This window comes from Erinaceus europaeus, chromosome 9 (genome assembly GCF_950295315.1).
Source record: "Erinaceus europaeus chromosome 9, mEriEur2.1, whole genome shotgun sequence".
Classification (NCBI taxonomy): domain Eukaryota; kingdom Metazoa; phylum Chordata; class Mammalia; order Eulipotyphla; family Erinaceidae; genus Erinaceus; species Erinaceus europaeus.
In genome coordinates this window covers 43,753,217-43,770,814 of record NC_080170.1, presented here as the reverse complement: position 1 = coordinate 43,770,814, position 17,598 = coordinate 43,753,217, and the positions used below count along the sequence as shown (strand labels likewise).

Genomic DNA, 17,598 nt, shown 5'->3' with positions numbered 1-17,598 from the left:
AAGGGGCCCGCATACTGTCATTTCAATGATTAAAGAAAAACTGAGAGATTGGAGGGGAGTGACAGTGGGTAGGCAAGACCTTGGCCAAGGAAGCATTTCATAGGAGCATATATCCTGACTCTCACCTACACCTGAGTTTTATACCTTGAGAAATTATACTTTGCTGTCCTGTGTTGAAAGGAGGATGAGAAAATACAGAGAATTCTCCAGAAATGTGGGAATTTGGGAGACTACATAAGATCCAATATGGGGGAGTCGGGTGGTCGCACAGTGGGTTAAGCGCATGTGGCTTGAAGTGCAAGGACCAGCTTAAGGATCCCCACCAGCAGGGGAGTCGCTTCACAGGTGGTGAAGCAGGTCTACAGTTGTCTATCTTTCTCTCCCCCTGTCTTCCCATCCTCTCTCCATTTCTCTCTGTCCTATCTAACAATGATGACATCAATAACAACAACAATAAAAAACAACAAGGGCAACAAAAGGGAAAATAAATAAATATTTTAAAAAGATCCAATATGGAACTATGAAGCCCTCCTGAGGCAAATGTGCCATGATAGTTCTGTTCCTACTTAGTGTCTCAGATTTTTTTTGCACATAAATCACTGGAACAGTAGGCTGTTTAAATACAGATGGTGGGAGGTGGCAGTTGGGAGATTTCTTACCAAGTAGATCGCACACTTTATCATGCATGAGGACCCAGGTTTGAGTCCCTGGATAATATTTGGGAGCATCAAGCAAAGGAGGATGTTTCACAAGTGATAAAGCAGTGTTGTGGTGACTCTCCTTCTTTCTGTGTATCTCTCTCCTTCTCTGTTTTTCACACTTTTCTGGAACAAAAAATAATGATCTACTGGGAACAGTAGAATTGTGAAGGCACAAAAGTCAGTGAAGCCCAGGTGACAAGAAAAAGTAAACACAGATTATGGCTCAGGAGTTCTGAGATCTGGGCTTCTGGATTTCTTCTCTCTCTCTCTCTCTTCTCTTAAGATTTAATTATTAATAAGACTGAGGAGAGACAGAGAGGAAGAGACAGAGACAGAGGGAGAACACCAGAGCATTGCTCTGGAACATGTGACATATGATGCCAGGAATCAAATTTGGGACCTAATGTCCAAGAGTCCAATACCTCACCTGCTGCACTGCCTCCTGGGCCACATTCGGAATTTCTAATGAGGCACATGCCTGCAATACTGCTGACCCATGAACATACGATGGGGAAATGCTCTAGAATTCCTTTGTCCAGTAGCTTGTGAGATATATATATATATGGCACCTGAATATCAAGACATAGTTGGCCAAAAATGAGATACTTAGTGGTTCAGCTTCAATGCAAAGAAAAGAATTTAAACACTAAGAATTTTCTTTTTCATATTACTCAGCTATAAAGAAAATACAGGAAATCCTGCCATTTGCAGCAACATAGATGGGCCTACGGGGGTGGGGCATGCTGAGTGAAACAATCAGATGGAGAAAGACAAACACTGGGGAGCCAGGCAGTAGCACACCAGGTTAAGTGCACATAGTATAAAGCACAAAGACTCACACAAGGACCCTAGCTCAAACTTCCAGCTCCTCACCTGCTTCACAGGTGGTGAAACAGGTCTGCAGGTGTCTTTCTCCCTATCTTCCCCTTCCCTCCCAATTTCTCTCTGTCTTATCCAAAAAAACTTGATGAAAAAAAAAATGGCCACAGAAGCAGTGGATTCATAGTGCAGGCACCAAGCCCCAGTGATAACCCAGTGGCAAAGAAGAGAGAGAGAAAGAGAGAGAGAGAGAAAGACAAACACCATATGCTTTCATTCCTGTGTGATATACAGAGAAAGAAAACAAATGAAGTAAGCAAAAATATAATTTCTGACTATAAAAACAAAACAATGGTTACCAGATGTGAAGGTGAAGAAATTGGGCAAATCAGGCAAAGGATCAATTATATAGTGATGGATACAATTAGACTTTTAGTGGTGAACTCAGTGGAGCAGATAAAGACATTGATCTATAACGATGCATACCTGAAATGCATATACTGTTGTAAAGTAATGCTATGTCAATACAAAAAATGTATTGTTTCAAAATATGTCTTAAAACTTACTATATGTTAAGATGATAAAAAATATCAGATATATTGGGTTAAATAAAACTATTAATTTCACTTTTATTGGCATGCCTACTAGAAATTTTTTAATTATATAGTAGGTATCATGTTTCTCTTAGAGAGAGTTGTTTAGGGCATCTAGACTTGAATGTGCTGCACACACAGGCATTCACACACATACTCACACTAGTGGTAGAGCTGTCTCTGTTCCTAAGCACTCATCAGTTTGGGGCACCCTTAAAGGATTGGTGTTTGCTGGGTGAATGAGTGGGAAGTGTGCCCACAAATATAGTCTCCCCACCCCCTCCAGGGATGGGCCCACACATGATTAAGAGACCTCAGCTGCACATGAGGGGGCGGGGCTGAGCAGCTGGCAGCCCCTGAAGAATGATCATCTCCCCCTTGCGGGTGACCCTGACCTGCTACCCATCCATTCTGTCATCCCCGCCACACCCTCTAGTAGTGAGGAAGGACTGTGGGTTGGGGGGAGCCTGTCCCCAGGATTGCTAGTCAGATCAAGAAGAGGGATATGGAGTTACCCAAGTCTAAGTCCTCCTTATATCCTCACCAGCTTCCTAAAAGCCTGCTCAGAAAACTTTGGAAGTTTTCTTTTGTCTGCAGTTCACACCACCTTCTCAATTTCTCTTGTGGTCCTCTCCCTATCCTTACTGGAGAGAGGGGGGAATGGGCTCTAGGGGGCAGAGAGTTTTTTAGGGGATAGGGGTTGGGGGTGAGGTACAAGTGAAGCATGAACCTGCACAAACCTCCCTGAGTGGGAGATGGCCTCAGATGGGTCTCAGAGCCAGAGCTGGAATGCAGCTCCTGAAAATGCCTCCACCCTAAATGTACAGAGAGGAAGGCCAGCCAACTCAAAGCCAACTCCCTCACCGACCACACTCTCAGGGACTAGTCTGGGCCCTGTTCTCTGCACTTTGGGAGTGTTTGTGCATGTGTATGTGTGCATAGGGGTGGGGTGGGGGTGGGGGGGGATCTGCAGAGTAAACCAACCCCTGGAGGGACTCAGGGAGTCAGGCGTCCCAGGATGTTCAGGACAGACTTCACCCCACCCCACACGGCTCTAAATGTGAGTACTTGTGGACCATCACCCTCCTGGCTGTCTTTCCCTCTCTCCAGCCTTTAACACTAAAAAGGACAAAGAGCTGCAAAGACAGGACTTACCAGAGGTCAGCGGAAAGGTCTGCCTTGACAGTGAAGGTTCGGAGGCCAGCAGTAGCTTTGTTGTTTTGAGGAAAGTCAGGGAGCATCTGGAAGGGGAGTAGCACCCCCTACTCAGGTGGGAACTGGGAGGGAGCTCAATCAGGTGCGATGGGGGTCTCTTCCAAAGGACAGATCCAGACAGAACCCCAAGGAGGCCCTCTCTCCTTTCCTCTCGAAGAAGGTGCTCTGCTCCCCCTTGGAAGCTGGGGAAATGAGGGTCTGTCTTGGGGGAGGGTAGGCAAGGGGCTGGAGACCGCCTTGGAGAAAATTAAATTGCACTTGAGGGCAAATTCTATTAGGGAATAGAGCCTGTCTCTCAACAGCCTATGTCCATTTAGGTGATTAGTTCTGCCCAGCACCTCTGCTCCAGGTCTAGCTGACTCTGTCCCCACTGGGGGGAGCCAAGCCTGAGGTTTCTGGGGCCCAGCCACCCCTACTCCCTTTTCTGCCCTCTCACTCTGCCTCCCCCAGAAGAGCCAGTCCTGAAGGTATGTGCATCTTGCTGTTTTCCTAGAACACTGGAGGGGAGTGTGTGTGTGTGTGTGTGTGTGTGTGTGTGTGTGTGTGTGTGTGTGTGTGTGTGTTTACAGTGTCCTGAAATACACACACAAAACAGGGGCAAGTCAGGTCAGACTCAAGGCAGAGTCAGATTTAGCTGGGATCAGGAGAGCTAGTCAGATGACTAGAAGACTGGGAGGGCTGGTGGAGGAAGCTGAGAGAAGACATCCCATCAACCAAAGGGCAAGAAACAACAGGAAAAGACACACAAGCGACTGAGGTTGGATCAGTAGAATTTGGAACCAGGGAGGAGCTACTCAGAAGTGGTTGATATTTGGAGAGTACCAGATGCAATGATACATAAGATCAGGTAACAGCCACAGGTACAACAAATCTGTGAAATGGGCAGAATCAGCATAGGCACTCTCTGTGCTGCTTGGATGCATGGAGTGGCTTCAACTACATTGGAGGGATTGTTGGTTATTGCTTGTATGTTCAGATATTTTGGGCTGGGTCCATGGTATGGCAGAAGATTCTAGTTTCCCGGTCCTTCTTTCCTAGTATTCTGGCACCTCAGGCCAGACTTCATAGTCTAGTGTCAACCAGTACTCCCACCTCTATCCTCTGCCAAGAGATGGTTCCTTCTGTTCTTCATCTTGAGCAGTTTTCATTGTAAACAAGTTTACTTGATTGCTCTAAGTTTGTGGCTATCAAAGGATTGTATGTGCGTATCAATACTTCATTAAGGGACCAAGAAATGGCTCACTGGGCAGGGTGGAAGCTCCCAAATTTAATCTTCAGCACCATCACATGCCAGAGCTGAGCAGTGCTGTGGTCATTCTATCTATCTGAATAAATAAAAATAAATAAATCTTTGCACAAGATAAGATAAAGTGTTCCTCTGCTCAGGCATATCATATCTCTGGTGTAGAGCTCCTGGGAGCTTTCTCCACCCAGCTCTGCCAGACCTGGTTAGGCTATGGGACATTATCGGAGCTGTCATTTGCTGTCAGGGTCCACTTACCTCCTTTCCCTAATGGCTCCTGGCTTTTTATGGACTTCCTGCTCTCTGTAGACTTTATTACCTGGGCCACGTGGTCCCTGTGAGGAGAGCTAAGGAAAAGGGGAAGCCTAGAGTTAGAACCTACACTGACATTGAAAGTCCTCAGTGGCCTTCAGCTTCAGTCACTGGTGGGTGGGATGGGCTGGGGGACTTGGAGTGCACACTGCTCCATCCACTAGTTCCCTCCTCCAGGTCCTTTAGTCTCTGACTTACTTTTCCATTATTTCATTAACAAGGGTAAGAAGTGAGCTTCGGGAGCTAGGGAGACAGAATAATGGTTATGCAAAAGATTTTCATGCCTGAAGCTCTGAGTTACCAAATTCAATCACCGCCACTATTAGCCAGAGCTTAGCAGCGCTCTGGTCAGTCTCTCTATCTCTAAAATAAATAAAATATTTTAATGAAAAAAGTGAGCTACATAGCTCACAATTAGATCTTCACTTTTTACCAATAGATTTTTTTTCATGGTCTGCTTATTTTCATGAGATCATTATATATGACATCACATGTGACAGGATCAAAGCTAGGTTCTCCCACATTCAAGGAATGTATCCTACCTGCTTCACCACCTTCTTGGCTCCAGGCTACTGATTTTTTTCACTGATTTTTAGATTGTTAACTATTTCCTGACAAAAATAAATTGCTCCTGATGGTTTGCTTTGTATGTACATAAACGCACAGTTAAAGAATACATATGTCACTACAGACACAAGCACACATACTAGGAACTGAACAAGGACTTGTCACTACTCCAGCACAAAAGTGACATATATTAATCTTCCTCATATCTCATCAGATGGTGGATTTGCTATGAATGGTGCTATTCCCAGGAGAAACCCATCCAAAGTTTTTTTTTCTTTATTGGGGAATTAATGTTTTACATTCAACAGTAAATACAATAGTTTGCACAGGCATGACATTTCTGTTTTCCATATAACAATACAACCCCTACTAGGTCCTCTGTCATCCTTTTTGGACCTGTATTCTCCCCCCACCACCCACTTCAGAGTCTTTTACTTTGGTGCAATATGCCAATTCCAGTTCAGGTTCTACTTGTGTTTTCTCTTCTGATCTTGTTTTTCAACTTCTGCCTGAGAGTGAGATCATCCCATATTCATCCTTCTGTTTCTGACTTATTTCACTTAACATGAATTTTTCAGGGTCCATCCAAGATCGTCTGAAAATGGTGAAGTCACCATTTTTAATAGCTGAGTAGTATTCCATTGTGTATATAGACCACAACTTGCTCAGCCACTCATCTGTTGTTGGACACCTGGATTGCTTCCAGGTTTTGGCTATTACAAAGTCTGCTGCTAAGAATATATGTGTACACAGATCTTTTTGGATAGGTGTGTTGGATTCCTTAGGATATATCCCCAGGAGAGAAATTGCAGGATCATAGGGTAGGTCCATTTCTAGCCTTCTGAGAGTTCTCCAGACTGTTCTCCACAGAGGCTGGACCAATTTACATTCCCACCAGCAGTGCAGGAGGGTTCCTTTGACCCCACAACCTCTCCAGCATTTGCTGCTGTTACCTTTTTATTTTTAATATTTATTTTATTTATTTATTCCCTTTTGTTGCCCTTGTTGTTTTATTGTTGTAGTTATTATTGTTGTTGTCATCGTTGTTGGATAGGACATAGAGGAATGGAGAGAGATGGGGAAGACAGAGAGGAGAGAAAGATAGACACCTGCAGACCTGCTTCACCGCCTGTGAAGCGACTCCCCTGCAGGTGGGGAGCCGGGGTTCGAACCGGGATCCTTATGCCGGTCCTTGTGCTTTGTGCCACCTGCGCTTAACCCACTGCACTACAGCCCGGCTCCCACTGTTACCTTTTTTGATGTATGACATTCTCACAGGAGTCAAGTGGCATCTCATTGTTGTCTTGGTTTGCATTTCTCTAACAATCAAAGACTTGGAGCATTTTTTTATGTGTTTCTCAGCCTTTTGGATCTCTTCTGTGGTGAGTACTCTGTCCATGTCCTCTCCCCATTTTTGGATGGGGTTATTTGTTTTCTTGTTGTTGAGTTTGGCAAGCTCTTTATATATTTTGGTTGTTAAACTCTTGTCTGATGTATGGCATGTAAAGATCTTCTCCCATTCTGTGAGGGGTCTCTTGGTTTGGGTAGTGGTTTTTTTTTTTTGGGGGGGGGGCTGTAAAGAAGCTTTTTTAATTTGATGTAGTCCCATAGGTTTATTCTTGCCTTAGTCTTCTTTGTAACTGGATTCGTTTCATTGAAGATATATTTAAAATGTATGCGGAAGAATTCTGCTAACATTTTCCTCTAAGTATCTGATAGTTTCTGGTCTAACATCCAAGTCCTTGATCCACTTGGAATTTACTTTTGTATTTGGTGAAATAAAGTGGTTCAGTTTCATTCTTCTGCATGTTTCAACCCATTGTTTCCAACACAATTTGTTGAAGAGACTCTGCTTTCCCCATTTAATAGTCTGGGCACTTTTGACAAAGATTAGATGTCCAAGGTGTGGGGACTTACTTCTGGGCTTTCAATTCTATTCCACTGGTCAGTATGTTTATTCATGTTCCGGTACCAAGCAGTTTTGATGACATCGCCCCTATAATACAATTTGAGATCTGGGAGTGTGATGCCTTGAGTTCTGTTCTTTCTTCTCAATATTGTTTTGGCAACTCTAGGTCTTTTCTGGTTCCAGATAAACATTTGTAGCATTTGTTCTATTCTCCTAAAAAATGTGGTTGGGGTCTTGATGGGGATAGCATTAAATTTGTAGATGGCTCTGGGAAGTATATTCATTTTGATGATGTTAATTCTTCCAACCCATGAACATGTAATATCTTTCCACGTCTTTGTGTCTTTTTCAATTTCCTTGAGTAGTGACTCATAATTTTGAGTATACAAGTCTTTCATTTCTTTGGTTAGGTTTATTCCTAACTATTTTATTGTTTTTGTTGCTATCGTAAAAGGAATTGATTTCTGGATTTCAACTTCTTCTAATTTAGTGGTTGCATAGAGGAATGCCACTGACTTTTGAATGTTAATTTTGTAGCCTGACACCTGACTGTATTTCCTGATGATTTCCAAAAGCTTCTTGCTGGATTCCTTAGGTTTTTCTATGTATACTATCATGTCATCTGCAAATAGGGAGAGTTTGACTTCTCTTCCAATCTGTATCCCTTTAATTCCTTGCTCCTGCCTGATTGCTATGGCAAGAACTCCCAACACTATGTTGAATAGTAATGGTGATAGTGGGCAGACCTGTCTAGTACTTGATCTGAGTGAGGGGAAGTGTTTCCAGTTTTCCACCATTGAGTATTATGTTGGCTGTAGGTTTGCTATATATAGACTCTACTATCTTCAGGAATTTTCCATCTATTCCCATTTTTTTTTGTAATGTTTTGATCATAAAGGTATGTTGTATTTTGTCAGAGGCTTTCTCTGCATCTACTGATAAGACCATGTGGTTTTTGGTCTTGCTTTTATTGATGTGGTGGATCATGTTGATTGATTTACATGTATTAAACCAACCTTGCATCCCTGGGATAAACCCTACTTGGTCATGATGAATAATCTTTTTAATATGCTGCTGTATCCGGTTGGCTAGAATTTTGTTCAATATTTTAGCTTCTATGTTCATCAGAGATATTGGTCTGTAGTTTCCTTTTTTGGTTGTGTTCCTGTCTGCTTTTGGTCTCAGAGTGATGTTGGTTTCATAGAAGCTAGAAGGGAGCATTCCAGTGTCTCAATCTTCTGGAAAATTTTTAAAAGTAGAGGTATTAGTTCTTCTTTGAAGGTTTTGTAGAATTCATTTGTAAAACCATCCGGTCCAGGACTTTTATTCTTGGGAAGGTTTTTGATAACTATTTCAATTTCATTAGCTGTGATGGGCCTGTTCATGTTATCCACTTCCTCTTTACTTAATTTTGGAAGTTCGTAGGTGTCTAGGAAATTTTCCATTTCTTCCAGGTTCTCTAGCTTGGTGGCATATAGTTGTTCATAGAAGTCTCTCCTGGTATGCTGAATTTCTGCGGTGTCTGTTGTGATATCTCCTCTTTCATTTAGTATCCGATTTATTTGGGTCTTCTCCCTTTTTTGTTTTGTGAGTCTGGCTAAAGGTTTGTCGATTTTGTTTACCCTTTCGAAGAGCCAACATTTACTTTCATTGATCTTTTGTATGGTTTTCTTATTTTCAAGGTTATTGATGTCTGCCCTAACTTTAGTGATTTCTGTCCTTCTGGTTGCTTTAGGGTTCCTTTGTTCTTCTTCTTCTACATCTTTAAGATGTGCAATCAGGCTATTCATTTGTGCTTTTTCTTATTTCCTAATGTGTGCTTGTATGGCTATGAACTTCCCTCTCAGTACTGCCTTAGCTGTGTCCCAAATATTTTGATAGCTTGTGTCTTCATTTCCATTGAACTCTTGAAACATTTTGATTTCTTCCTTGATTTCCTCTTTGACCCAGTAATTGTTAGGAAGCGTACTATTGAGCTTCCACATTTTGGGACTCTTACTCATCTTTTGTTGATTGTTAAGTGTTAGTTTAATTCCACTGTGGTCTAAGGAGATGTTTGGGATGATTTCAATGCTCTTGAACTTGCTAATGCTGTCTTTGTAGCCTAACATATGGTCTATCCTTGAGAATGACCCATATGGACTTGAGTAAAATGTGTATTCCAGTTTCTTGGGATGAATGACTCTGAAAATGTCTAATAGTTCTAGTTTATCTATCTCCTCATTTAGCTCCCTCATGTCTTCATTGATTTTCTGCTTGGATGATCTGTCAAGTTGAGAGACTGGGGTGTTGAAGTCCCCTACTATGACTGCGTTGCTATTAATATATTGCTGTAGCTCTTTCAGTAAATGTTTGATGTATTTAGATAGCTTTCTCATTGGGTGCATAGATGTTAAGTCATCTTGTGTTGGTATGCTTCTAAATTCTGCTTCTAAAACCCCTTCTGTTTCATTGGTTTAATCCCCCCCTGCTTAACACTGTATTCTATTTACATAACCACTGTTAACTAAGCATCGCCCTGCCTGCAGGGCATTGGTTTAATCTCCATTGGTTCACGATGTCTTTTTGCTCCACCCCCCTCGTCACACCCTGATTTTCACCAATCTCTTTTCGCTCCACCCTCTCTATGTCACATCCTGTTTACACCCTACTTGGTGAGTATGTATATAAGGACAGGATTGTGATTATAGTTAGTTTAGTTTAGATGGCTTAGATTGTGCTGCGCTCCACATGAATAAAGAGATACTATGTATAGCTCAGCCATGAGTTCCTAGTCATCTGTCTCCCGCCTGCGAAGCTAGTCCGGCACACTTGACTGACTGATCCACTGAGCATTAAGTAGTGTCCATCCCTATCTTTTTAAATTTTATTTATTTTACAGTCTATCATGTCAGATATTAGAATAGCTGTTCCTGCCCTTTTTTGTGGGCCATTGGCTTGTATGATAGTTTTCCATCCTTTCACTCTGAGTCTGTGTTTGTCTTGTTGCGCAGGTGGGTTTCCTGTAGACAGCATATAGTCTGGTTGTGTTTTCTGATCCATCTTCCTACTCTGTGCCTTTTAATAGGTGAATTCAGGCCATTGACATTTATTGATATTAAATATTGAAAAAATTTTAACACCATTCATATAGATTTTTAGTGTGTTCTGATATACTATTTATGGTGGTTTGTTTACAGGAGACCTTTCTTTCAGGGCAGACTTGGTGATAGTTGATTCTTTCAACTGTTGCTTGTCTGAGAAGGTTTTGATGCTTCCATCTAGTCTGAATGACAATCTAGCAGGATACAGTATTCTTGGTTGAAAGCCTTTTTCATTGAGCACTCGATAGATATCTTGCCATTCTCTTCTGGCCTGTAGTGTTTATGTGAAGTGTGCTGCTAATCTTATGGGTTTTCCTCTGTAGGTGACTCTTTGTTTTTCTCTTGCAGCCTTCAGGATCCTTTCTTTATCCTTATTCCTTTCCATTCTAAATATGATGTGTCTTGGTGTCTTTAAGTCTGGGTTAATTCTGTTTGGGACCTTCTGGGTTTCTTGATGTCTTTGATGTTGTCTAGAATAGAGAAGTTCTCAGCTATTAATCCTGAAGAATGCTTTCTTCCCCTCCCTTTCTTCTTCTGGTAATCCAATAATGCATATATTATTTCTTTTGAAGTCATCCCATAGGTCTCTGTTGTTGTTTTCAATATCTTTTAGTCTCTTTTTGAGATCTCTTACTTCTTTTTTAGTTGTCTCTAATTTGTCCTCAATCTTGCTAATTCTGTCTTTAGCCTCACTGATTCTATTCTCTCTCCCCTCTACTGTTTTCTGGAATTCATCTATTTTGTTTCCCTGCTCTGATACTGTTTTAGCTTTTTCAGCTAGTTGTGTTCTTAGCTCAGCTATTTCAGTTTTCAGCTCTCTAATAACCTTGAGATAATTAATGCTTTCTTTTAGAGTATCATTTGTTGTTTCTGCATTTCTAATGACAATTCTTTCAAACTCTTGACTCACTCCTGTGATTATTTCCTTAACTTAACTAGTGTTTGAATGTTGACCTCATTATTTTGTGCTTCAACTTTTGGGGGACTTTTAGCTTCACTCTTGTCCTGGTTCATTTCTCCAATATTTCTTCTTGTTGGTTTAACCATTTTATATAGTATGTTATGAGATCCCTCTCAGTACTTTTCAAATGAATGATCACTCTTGTCTGGATTGACTTGTGTCTAAGTAAGGTAATTAAAAAATTCACAGCTGCGGGAATTGACAGTTGTTTCAATATTATTTTATTCCCTGAGTTGGAGGTCAGTGGCTTAAAACTCTCCTTTGTTCTTTTTCTTCCCTGTAGGCTATGAGAGCCTGAGGGCTTTTATAACTATAAGTAGGCTTCTTAGCTTAATCACTAACTCCTGACCAAGAGATACAGCAGGGTGGGTAAGAGATAATCCAGTGGTTATGCAAAGAGACTCTCACAGCCCCACCCCTAGGCCACTGAGCTATAGATCTTCTCCTGAGTTTACTGGTTAGTTCTGTGTCTCTCCTGGTGTCAACACAGGGCCTCCCTACTGCTGCTCCAGATTCTGAGGGCAGTAGCAGTGGAGATTCACAGTTGCATTTGGTGAGATTTAGGGGAGTCCTCTCCTCCCTTCAGCCTTTTTGTTGGTGAAACAGACTGGAGGTGGTGTCTCAACTGGTAAACTGCTAGACTTTTACCAGCCACTTAGTCTCTCCCTAGGCTCCTCTCTGTCCACACACCACATGTGTTTGCACTCATCGGTGATTTGGTGGGTTCCTGAAGTCATTCTAGTCCTGTCTTGTTGTGGTCCCAGGTGGTCTCCCAAAGCTTTCTTTTGGGAGAGGTAGCACTTTAGTAGGAAGGTCTACCACAAATGGAAGCCTTAATAACCAGCTGCTGTAGCAAGTCCCCTTCACCCCCAAATACACACCCAACATCAATTCAGTCTTTGCAGTCAGAAAAACAGGACAGTAGTGACAGGAAGTGTGGCTTAGCCACAAAAGAAGGAATTCTCCCAGAGAGAGGCAATTAGCTTAATTTTAGGCCCTATGCGGGGCTTCCTCCAGGCTGATATTGTACCTGAATACTACAATTGTTTGTAGTTCTCCCAGAGAGTAACATTCAAAGTCACCAAGGCAAATTGTTCATCTTACCACACATGTCACAGGGCCTAGGTTCATGGTCTGATCTGTGACTGAAGTTAGGGAGCTTAAGGCTGGACTGCCTCCAGTGGTCATTTTTCACTTCAGTACCCACCCACTCCCCTCCTCCCCAGGCTGGGGTTAGCCAAGTCAGGAGAGCTAAGGCCTGGGTGGGAGACAGGCAGTTGTTTCCCCTCTAGCATGTGAAGGAACTCCCAGGCAGAGGCAGCAAGGACAGCCTAGTTAGGGCTAATCTAGCCATGGGGGTGGGGGAAGGGCAAAGGTACAGCCTGGAGCAGGAGGCCCATCTGGCTCAGGCAGTTCAGTTAGTGTAATGACAAAATTGTTCTTCTTAGGGGTCAGGTGGTAGTGCAACAGGTTAACCACACATGGCACAAAGCTCAAGAATCCCGGTTCTAGCCTCTGGCTCCCCACCCGTTGGGGGGGGGGGTCACTTCATAATTGGTGAAGCAGGTCTTCTCTCCCCCTCTCTGTCTTCCCCCCCCTCTCCATTTCTCTATGTCCTATTCAGTAACAATAACATCAATAACAACAACAATGATAACCACAACGATAAAAACAAGGGCAACAAAAAGGAAAATAAATTTTAAAAAATTTTTAATTGTTCTTTTTGGAGTCTGATTTAGTTCTGAGAACTGGGTGACAGTGCTGTGGCACTTAACATGTGTCCCAAGGTTCCAACCAGGCCCACCTACCCACTCCCTTCTCTTTGACTTCCCCTTTCCTCCTAGGAGCAGCCTCCCTGGTGGCCCCTGCTGGTCTACACCAGAACAGCAGGAGCCATGTCTCTCTTTTTTTTTTTTAGTCCCATGAACATTGGGGGAGGGGGGGAAGCTTTAAACATAAATTTTGGGAGGCCAAATGGCAGCACACCCTGTTGAGTGCATATGCTACCATACACAAGGGCCCCAGTTTGAGCACCTTCAGAGGGGATACTTCATAAGCTTTGAAGCACATGTGCAGGTGTATATCTTTCTCTTCCACTCTCTATTTCTTCATCCCCTCTCAATTTCTCTCTATCCTATCAAATAAAATAGAAAATAAATGGCTGCCAGAAGTGGGGTCATAATGCCAGTACCGAGTCTCATCAATAAACCTGGTACAATTAAAAAAAATTTTTTTTTTTTTTGCTTAGACATGCCTATATTTAATATATTTCTTGTGTGTCTTGGCCCAGGCTTTTGCCCTAGCCTCTGATGGCATTTTCCTCCCTATTTTCCTTGCTCACATCCACTCATCTTTCAAGCCCAGTTCACCTGTGTCCTCTAGGAAATCATTCCTGCAGGCTCAAGAGGCAACATCCTAGGCAGAGGACAGCTTCTCTGTCTGACCTCCCAAAGAGTTTTTAACTATGGGGAGCTGGAGGTGGTGGTGGCCACAATGAATGCCCTGTCTTGGAACTGTCCTCAGATGCAGAGAAACCATCTGGGGGGAGGTTCCTATTATAGGGGAGGAGGGGGCCAGCTGGTGGGCTGGCTCACAAAGCTGAGAGACCCCTGGGGAAATCAAGGTGAAAGGCAGTCTTCCTGCTAAGAAAAAAAAAACACCCACTGCTTATCAATCAGAGGGCCCAACATAGGGTAAAAAGAAGCTGCTGTGAGGAGAGAGACCTACCCCCAACTATTAGCACCCCAGGGAAGGCCCTGCCACATGCCCTGGGTACTGTGGGAGGACTTGGGGTTGTTACCGCTCACAAAGGCATCTTAAGTCTAACGCATTGGTTTGGGAGCTGGCAGGGCCGCCAACATGTCTGTACTTGACATTGTGATAGCTACCATGTTAGCGGGGGAGAGCTGGCAGCCTCAAGTGGCCTTGGACTATTGAGTATATTTGGCCACTGGCCCCAGGAGCCTTTTTCTCCTTCTTTCAGGCCGGGCTGCAGTGTGCTGGCCTGCCAACCTACCAGCCTCCTAGCATGAGGGACAAGGACAACGACAGAGAGATGAACCCTTGGATGACGAGGACAGGCCCACAGAGAGACTGCAGCTGGATTCCACTCAGGGAAGTTCCATAGCACTAGCAGAAGCAAAGGGGGAAGGCTGATCCTCTCCTTCAAGTCCCTGCTTTCCTCAGCTGCCCTCGCAGAGGGGGGGGCTGTAGCCTTACTCCCACACCTGCCCCTATTACCAGCATCTCAGCCATCTGAGCAGAATGAAGATGTCATAGCAAAACCTCCAAATCGGATCTGGGCTCCTGCTCCCCCTAAATGAGGTTTATTATCTGCCACTCTGATCCTGGCAGGCAGGCAGGATTAGGGGCAGGCCCCTAATCTGGTTGGCTCCTCCCAGCCTGACTGCTAGCAGCCCTGCTGGCCCCACAGACAAGTTATAGAGACACAGGTTCCAGTCTGGGAGGGCATGGTAGGGGCAGGCAAGGCTCGCAGGGACAGCTAAGGGCACGGAGACAGCTACTCCCAGGAAGATCTGTGTTCGGCACATATGGAAGTCTGAAGAATTCTGTGGAAAGGAGGTGGAGGACCCCCTCCAGGAGAAAGGGGCTGTGAACAGGGAACTGCATGCCCAGAAGTAGGGTGAGTAGCAGGGCTCCAGGCAGCAAGTGAAAAGATACTCAGTGCTTGCTTTAATAGAAATAATTTATTCTACAGCCCTTCCAAGCAGGGGTGGAGTGGGAATCAAGCACAGAGGCATCACCCCACACCCCAAAACCTCTACAAGATGGGATTTAGAACACTCCCCCCAGCCCAGCACCATCCACATTCAAAATCAGCATCTATTTTGGACACCAGAATCATTAAACAAAGGACCCAGCTAGGGAGGAGTAAGTGAGAGCAAATCAGGGGTGGTGTGGGGGTAAACGTAAGCACAATGGAAGTAACCATCTTCTTCCTGCAGTTCTACTCTACTTCTCACAGCTAAGCCCAGAGCCAGGGCATTGGAAGCCCAATGTTCCTCCCAGTCCCCATCAGCTTCTGCCAAGCCAGGTTGCACAGTGACTATCACCAGCTATCACCTGTCCTGCTTGGATGGACCCCATCAGTCCCCACCTACACACTTCAAGGGGCAGAAGTTTGGGGAAGGAGCCTGTCCTCCCACAAACCCTCACCCACACCCCACCCAGAAGGCCAGTATGGCTTCCAGAAACTTCCAGACTCTACCTTAAAGTCAAAATGCCCACTCCAACCCCAACCCCCCAGCCCTGGGGATCCTCCTCAGGACAGGAAACCTTGGAAACTGTGGTCTCCCTTGTTTCCATTTCCACCAAGACTAAAGGGAGAAGTTAAAGCTACGGGGAGAGGGAATGAGTGCCTGGAATAAGAATGATAAATCAGAGGCCAGGTACCAGGCCTCCACAGCTGCCCTCCCCCAGGACTGGAGGGTGAACCTTGTGTTTGAGACAATGGAGCACTTCTCAGAAGACCCCAAAGAGGGTCACTGGGACATGTGTTTTTTCTGGATTTCCCTGAACAAGGAGCAAGGTGGAATGTGTTGGGGTTGCAGGGGGAGACTGGGCTGGGGGTGGAGCAGGGGCTCAAAGCTGCAGAAGCCCTAGAAGTGGCAAATCCCTTGCTTGTCCCCCACTCAAGTTGGTGGGTTCAGGCTGCATGGTGCATCTCCAGGTGGCTGGAGAGGCCTTTCAGGGCCCTTATCCTGGCCCGGAAGTAGGTATACACAGCCATCAGGCCCAGGAAGGACATCAAGTAGAGTGACACACAGAGGCTGATGTCCAGGTGGGAGAAGTCCCCTTCTAGCACCTGCAACCATGGGCCTCGGCTCTGTACAGGCCCAGAGCCAGGCTCCCTGTTGGGGACCTTGACCAGCTGCTTGGAGCTGCGGCCCACTCGTCTGAGCATCACAGGGTGTCCCTGGAGATTCTCCTCAGACAGCAGGACAGCTCCTGTGTCTCGCTTGGTCAAACGTTGCTGCCCATTTGGTGGCTCCAACTCACCACCCTGGAGCTCTTCGATGTCTTCATGGGGTGCCTGGTCTGGCTCATGGGTGATCCTGTGGATTTCAGAGAGCACTTCTGGGGAGCTGCTTATCCCCATTCTCTCTGTGGGAACATCTGGGACACTGGATTCTGGGCCCACTGTGGCCTCAGGCTGCTCAGGGCCCAGAGTGGAATTTCCAGCCATCAGCACCAGCATCTCTGGCTTTGGGGCAGATGTCCCACCGTGGGAGCCTGGCCCAGCTTCAGGGTAGTTCAGGATGATGTTGCTCCACGAAAAGTGGGATTTGAGGAAGCTGAGGATATTGCCCAGGTCCCACATAGGTGTGCCTCGGAACTCATTGTGGCAGGCTGAACAGAGTTCCCGGGGTGGCCACTGCACCTTGGGGAAGTGGGGATCTTCGCTGGGGGTACCTGGAGAGGGAAGCACACAGAGTCGACTGTGACACACAGAAACCCCACGGAAAACCTGGGCCTCATTCTTCCTGTCAGAATGCCAGTCTCCTCTCCTACAGAAAGGCTTTCCCATTGCTCTTCCACAGGACAGATGAGCTAACACAAGGCAAGGTGTATCCCAACACTCCATATTAACCACCCACTATTTCCTCTGTCACCTCCTATGACCCTGGGCCTGACACGGGGAGAGTGGGGAGATCTAGGGAGGTCTCTTGATCTTTAGTTGGCATGCCATTAATATTTATCTCTGACTTTTTGTGAAAATTTCCAGGTAATAAGCAGTGAAGATATGTTCTGTTCATAATCACAAGGAAAATGTTTTTTTTTTTTTGGTCTCCAGGATTATTGCTGGGGCTCGGTGCTTGCACTCAAATCCACTGCTTCTGGAGGATATTTTTCCCCTTTGTTGCCGTTGTTGTTTATTGTTGTTGTTGTTATTGTTGTTACTGATATTGTTGTTGGATAGGACAGAGAGAAATTGAGAGAGGAGGGGAGAGAAAGATAGACATCTGCAGACCTGTTTTACCGCTTGTGAAGCGACCCTGCTGCAGGTGGGGAGCTGGGGGCTCGAACCGGGATCCTTACACAGGTACTTGCTTTGCGCCATGTTCACTTAACCCACCTGACCCCCAGAAAATACTTTTTAGAATAAGAGTTGTCAGCACCTGGTAATCCTGTACTATCCTTTATCCCACTGTAGCTGCCTCCCTCCCCTCAGGG

At 44.8% G+C, this 17,598-nt stretch overlaps 1 protein-coding gene across 1 annotated transcript in view; it reads right to left on the bottom strand.

Annotated features, from left to right (window-relative positions):
* Positions 1-15,091: 15,091 nt before the first annotated feature.
* Positions 15,092-17,598, bottom strand: part of QSOX1 (quiescin sulfhydryl oxidase 1) — a 45,272-nt gene continuing 42,765 nt past the window's right edge. The window contains exon 12 of the mRNA XM_007525863.3: positions 15,092-16,836. Within this exon, the coding sequence (XP_007525925.1) occupies positions 16,070-16,836 (767 nt within the window). The 3' untranslated portion in view covers positions 15,092-16,069. The remainder of the gene's footprint in view (positions 16,837-17,598) is intronic.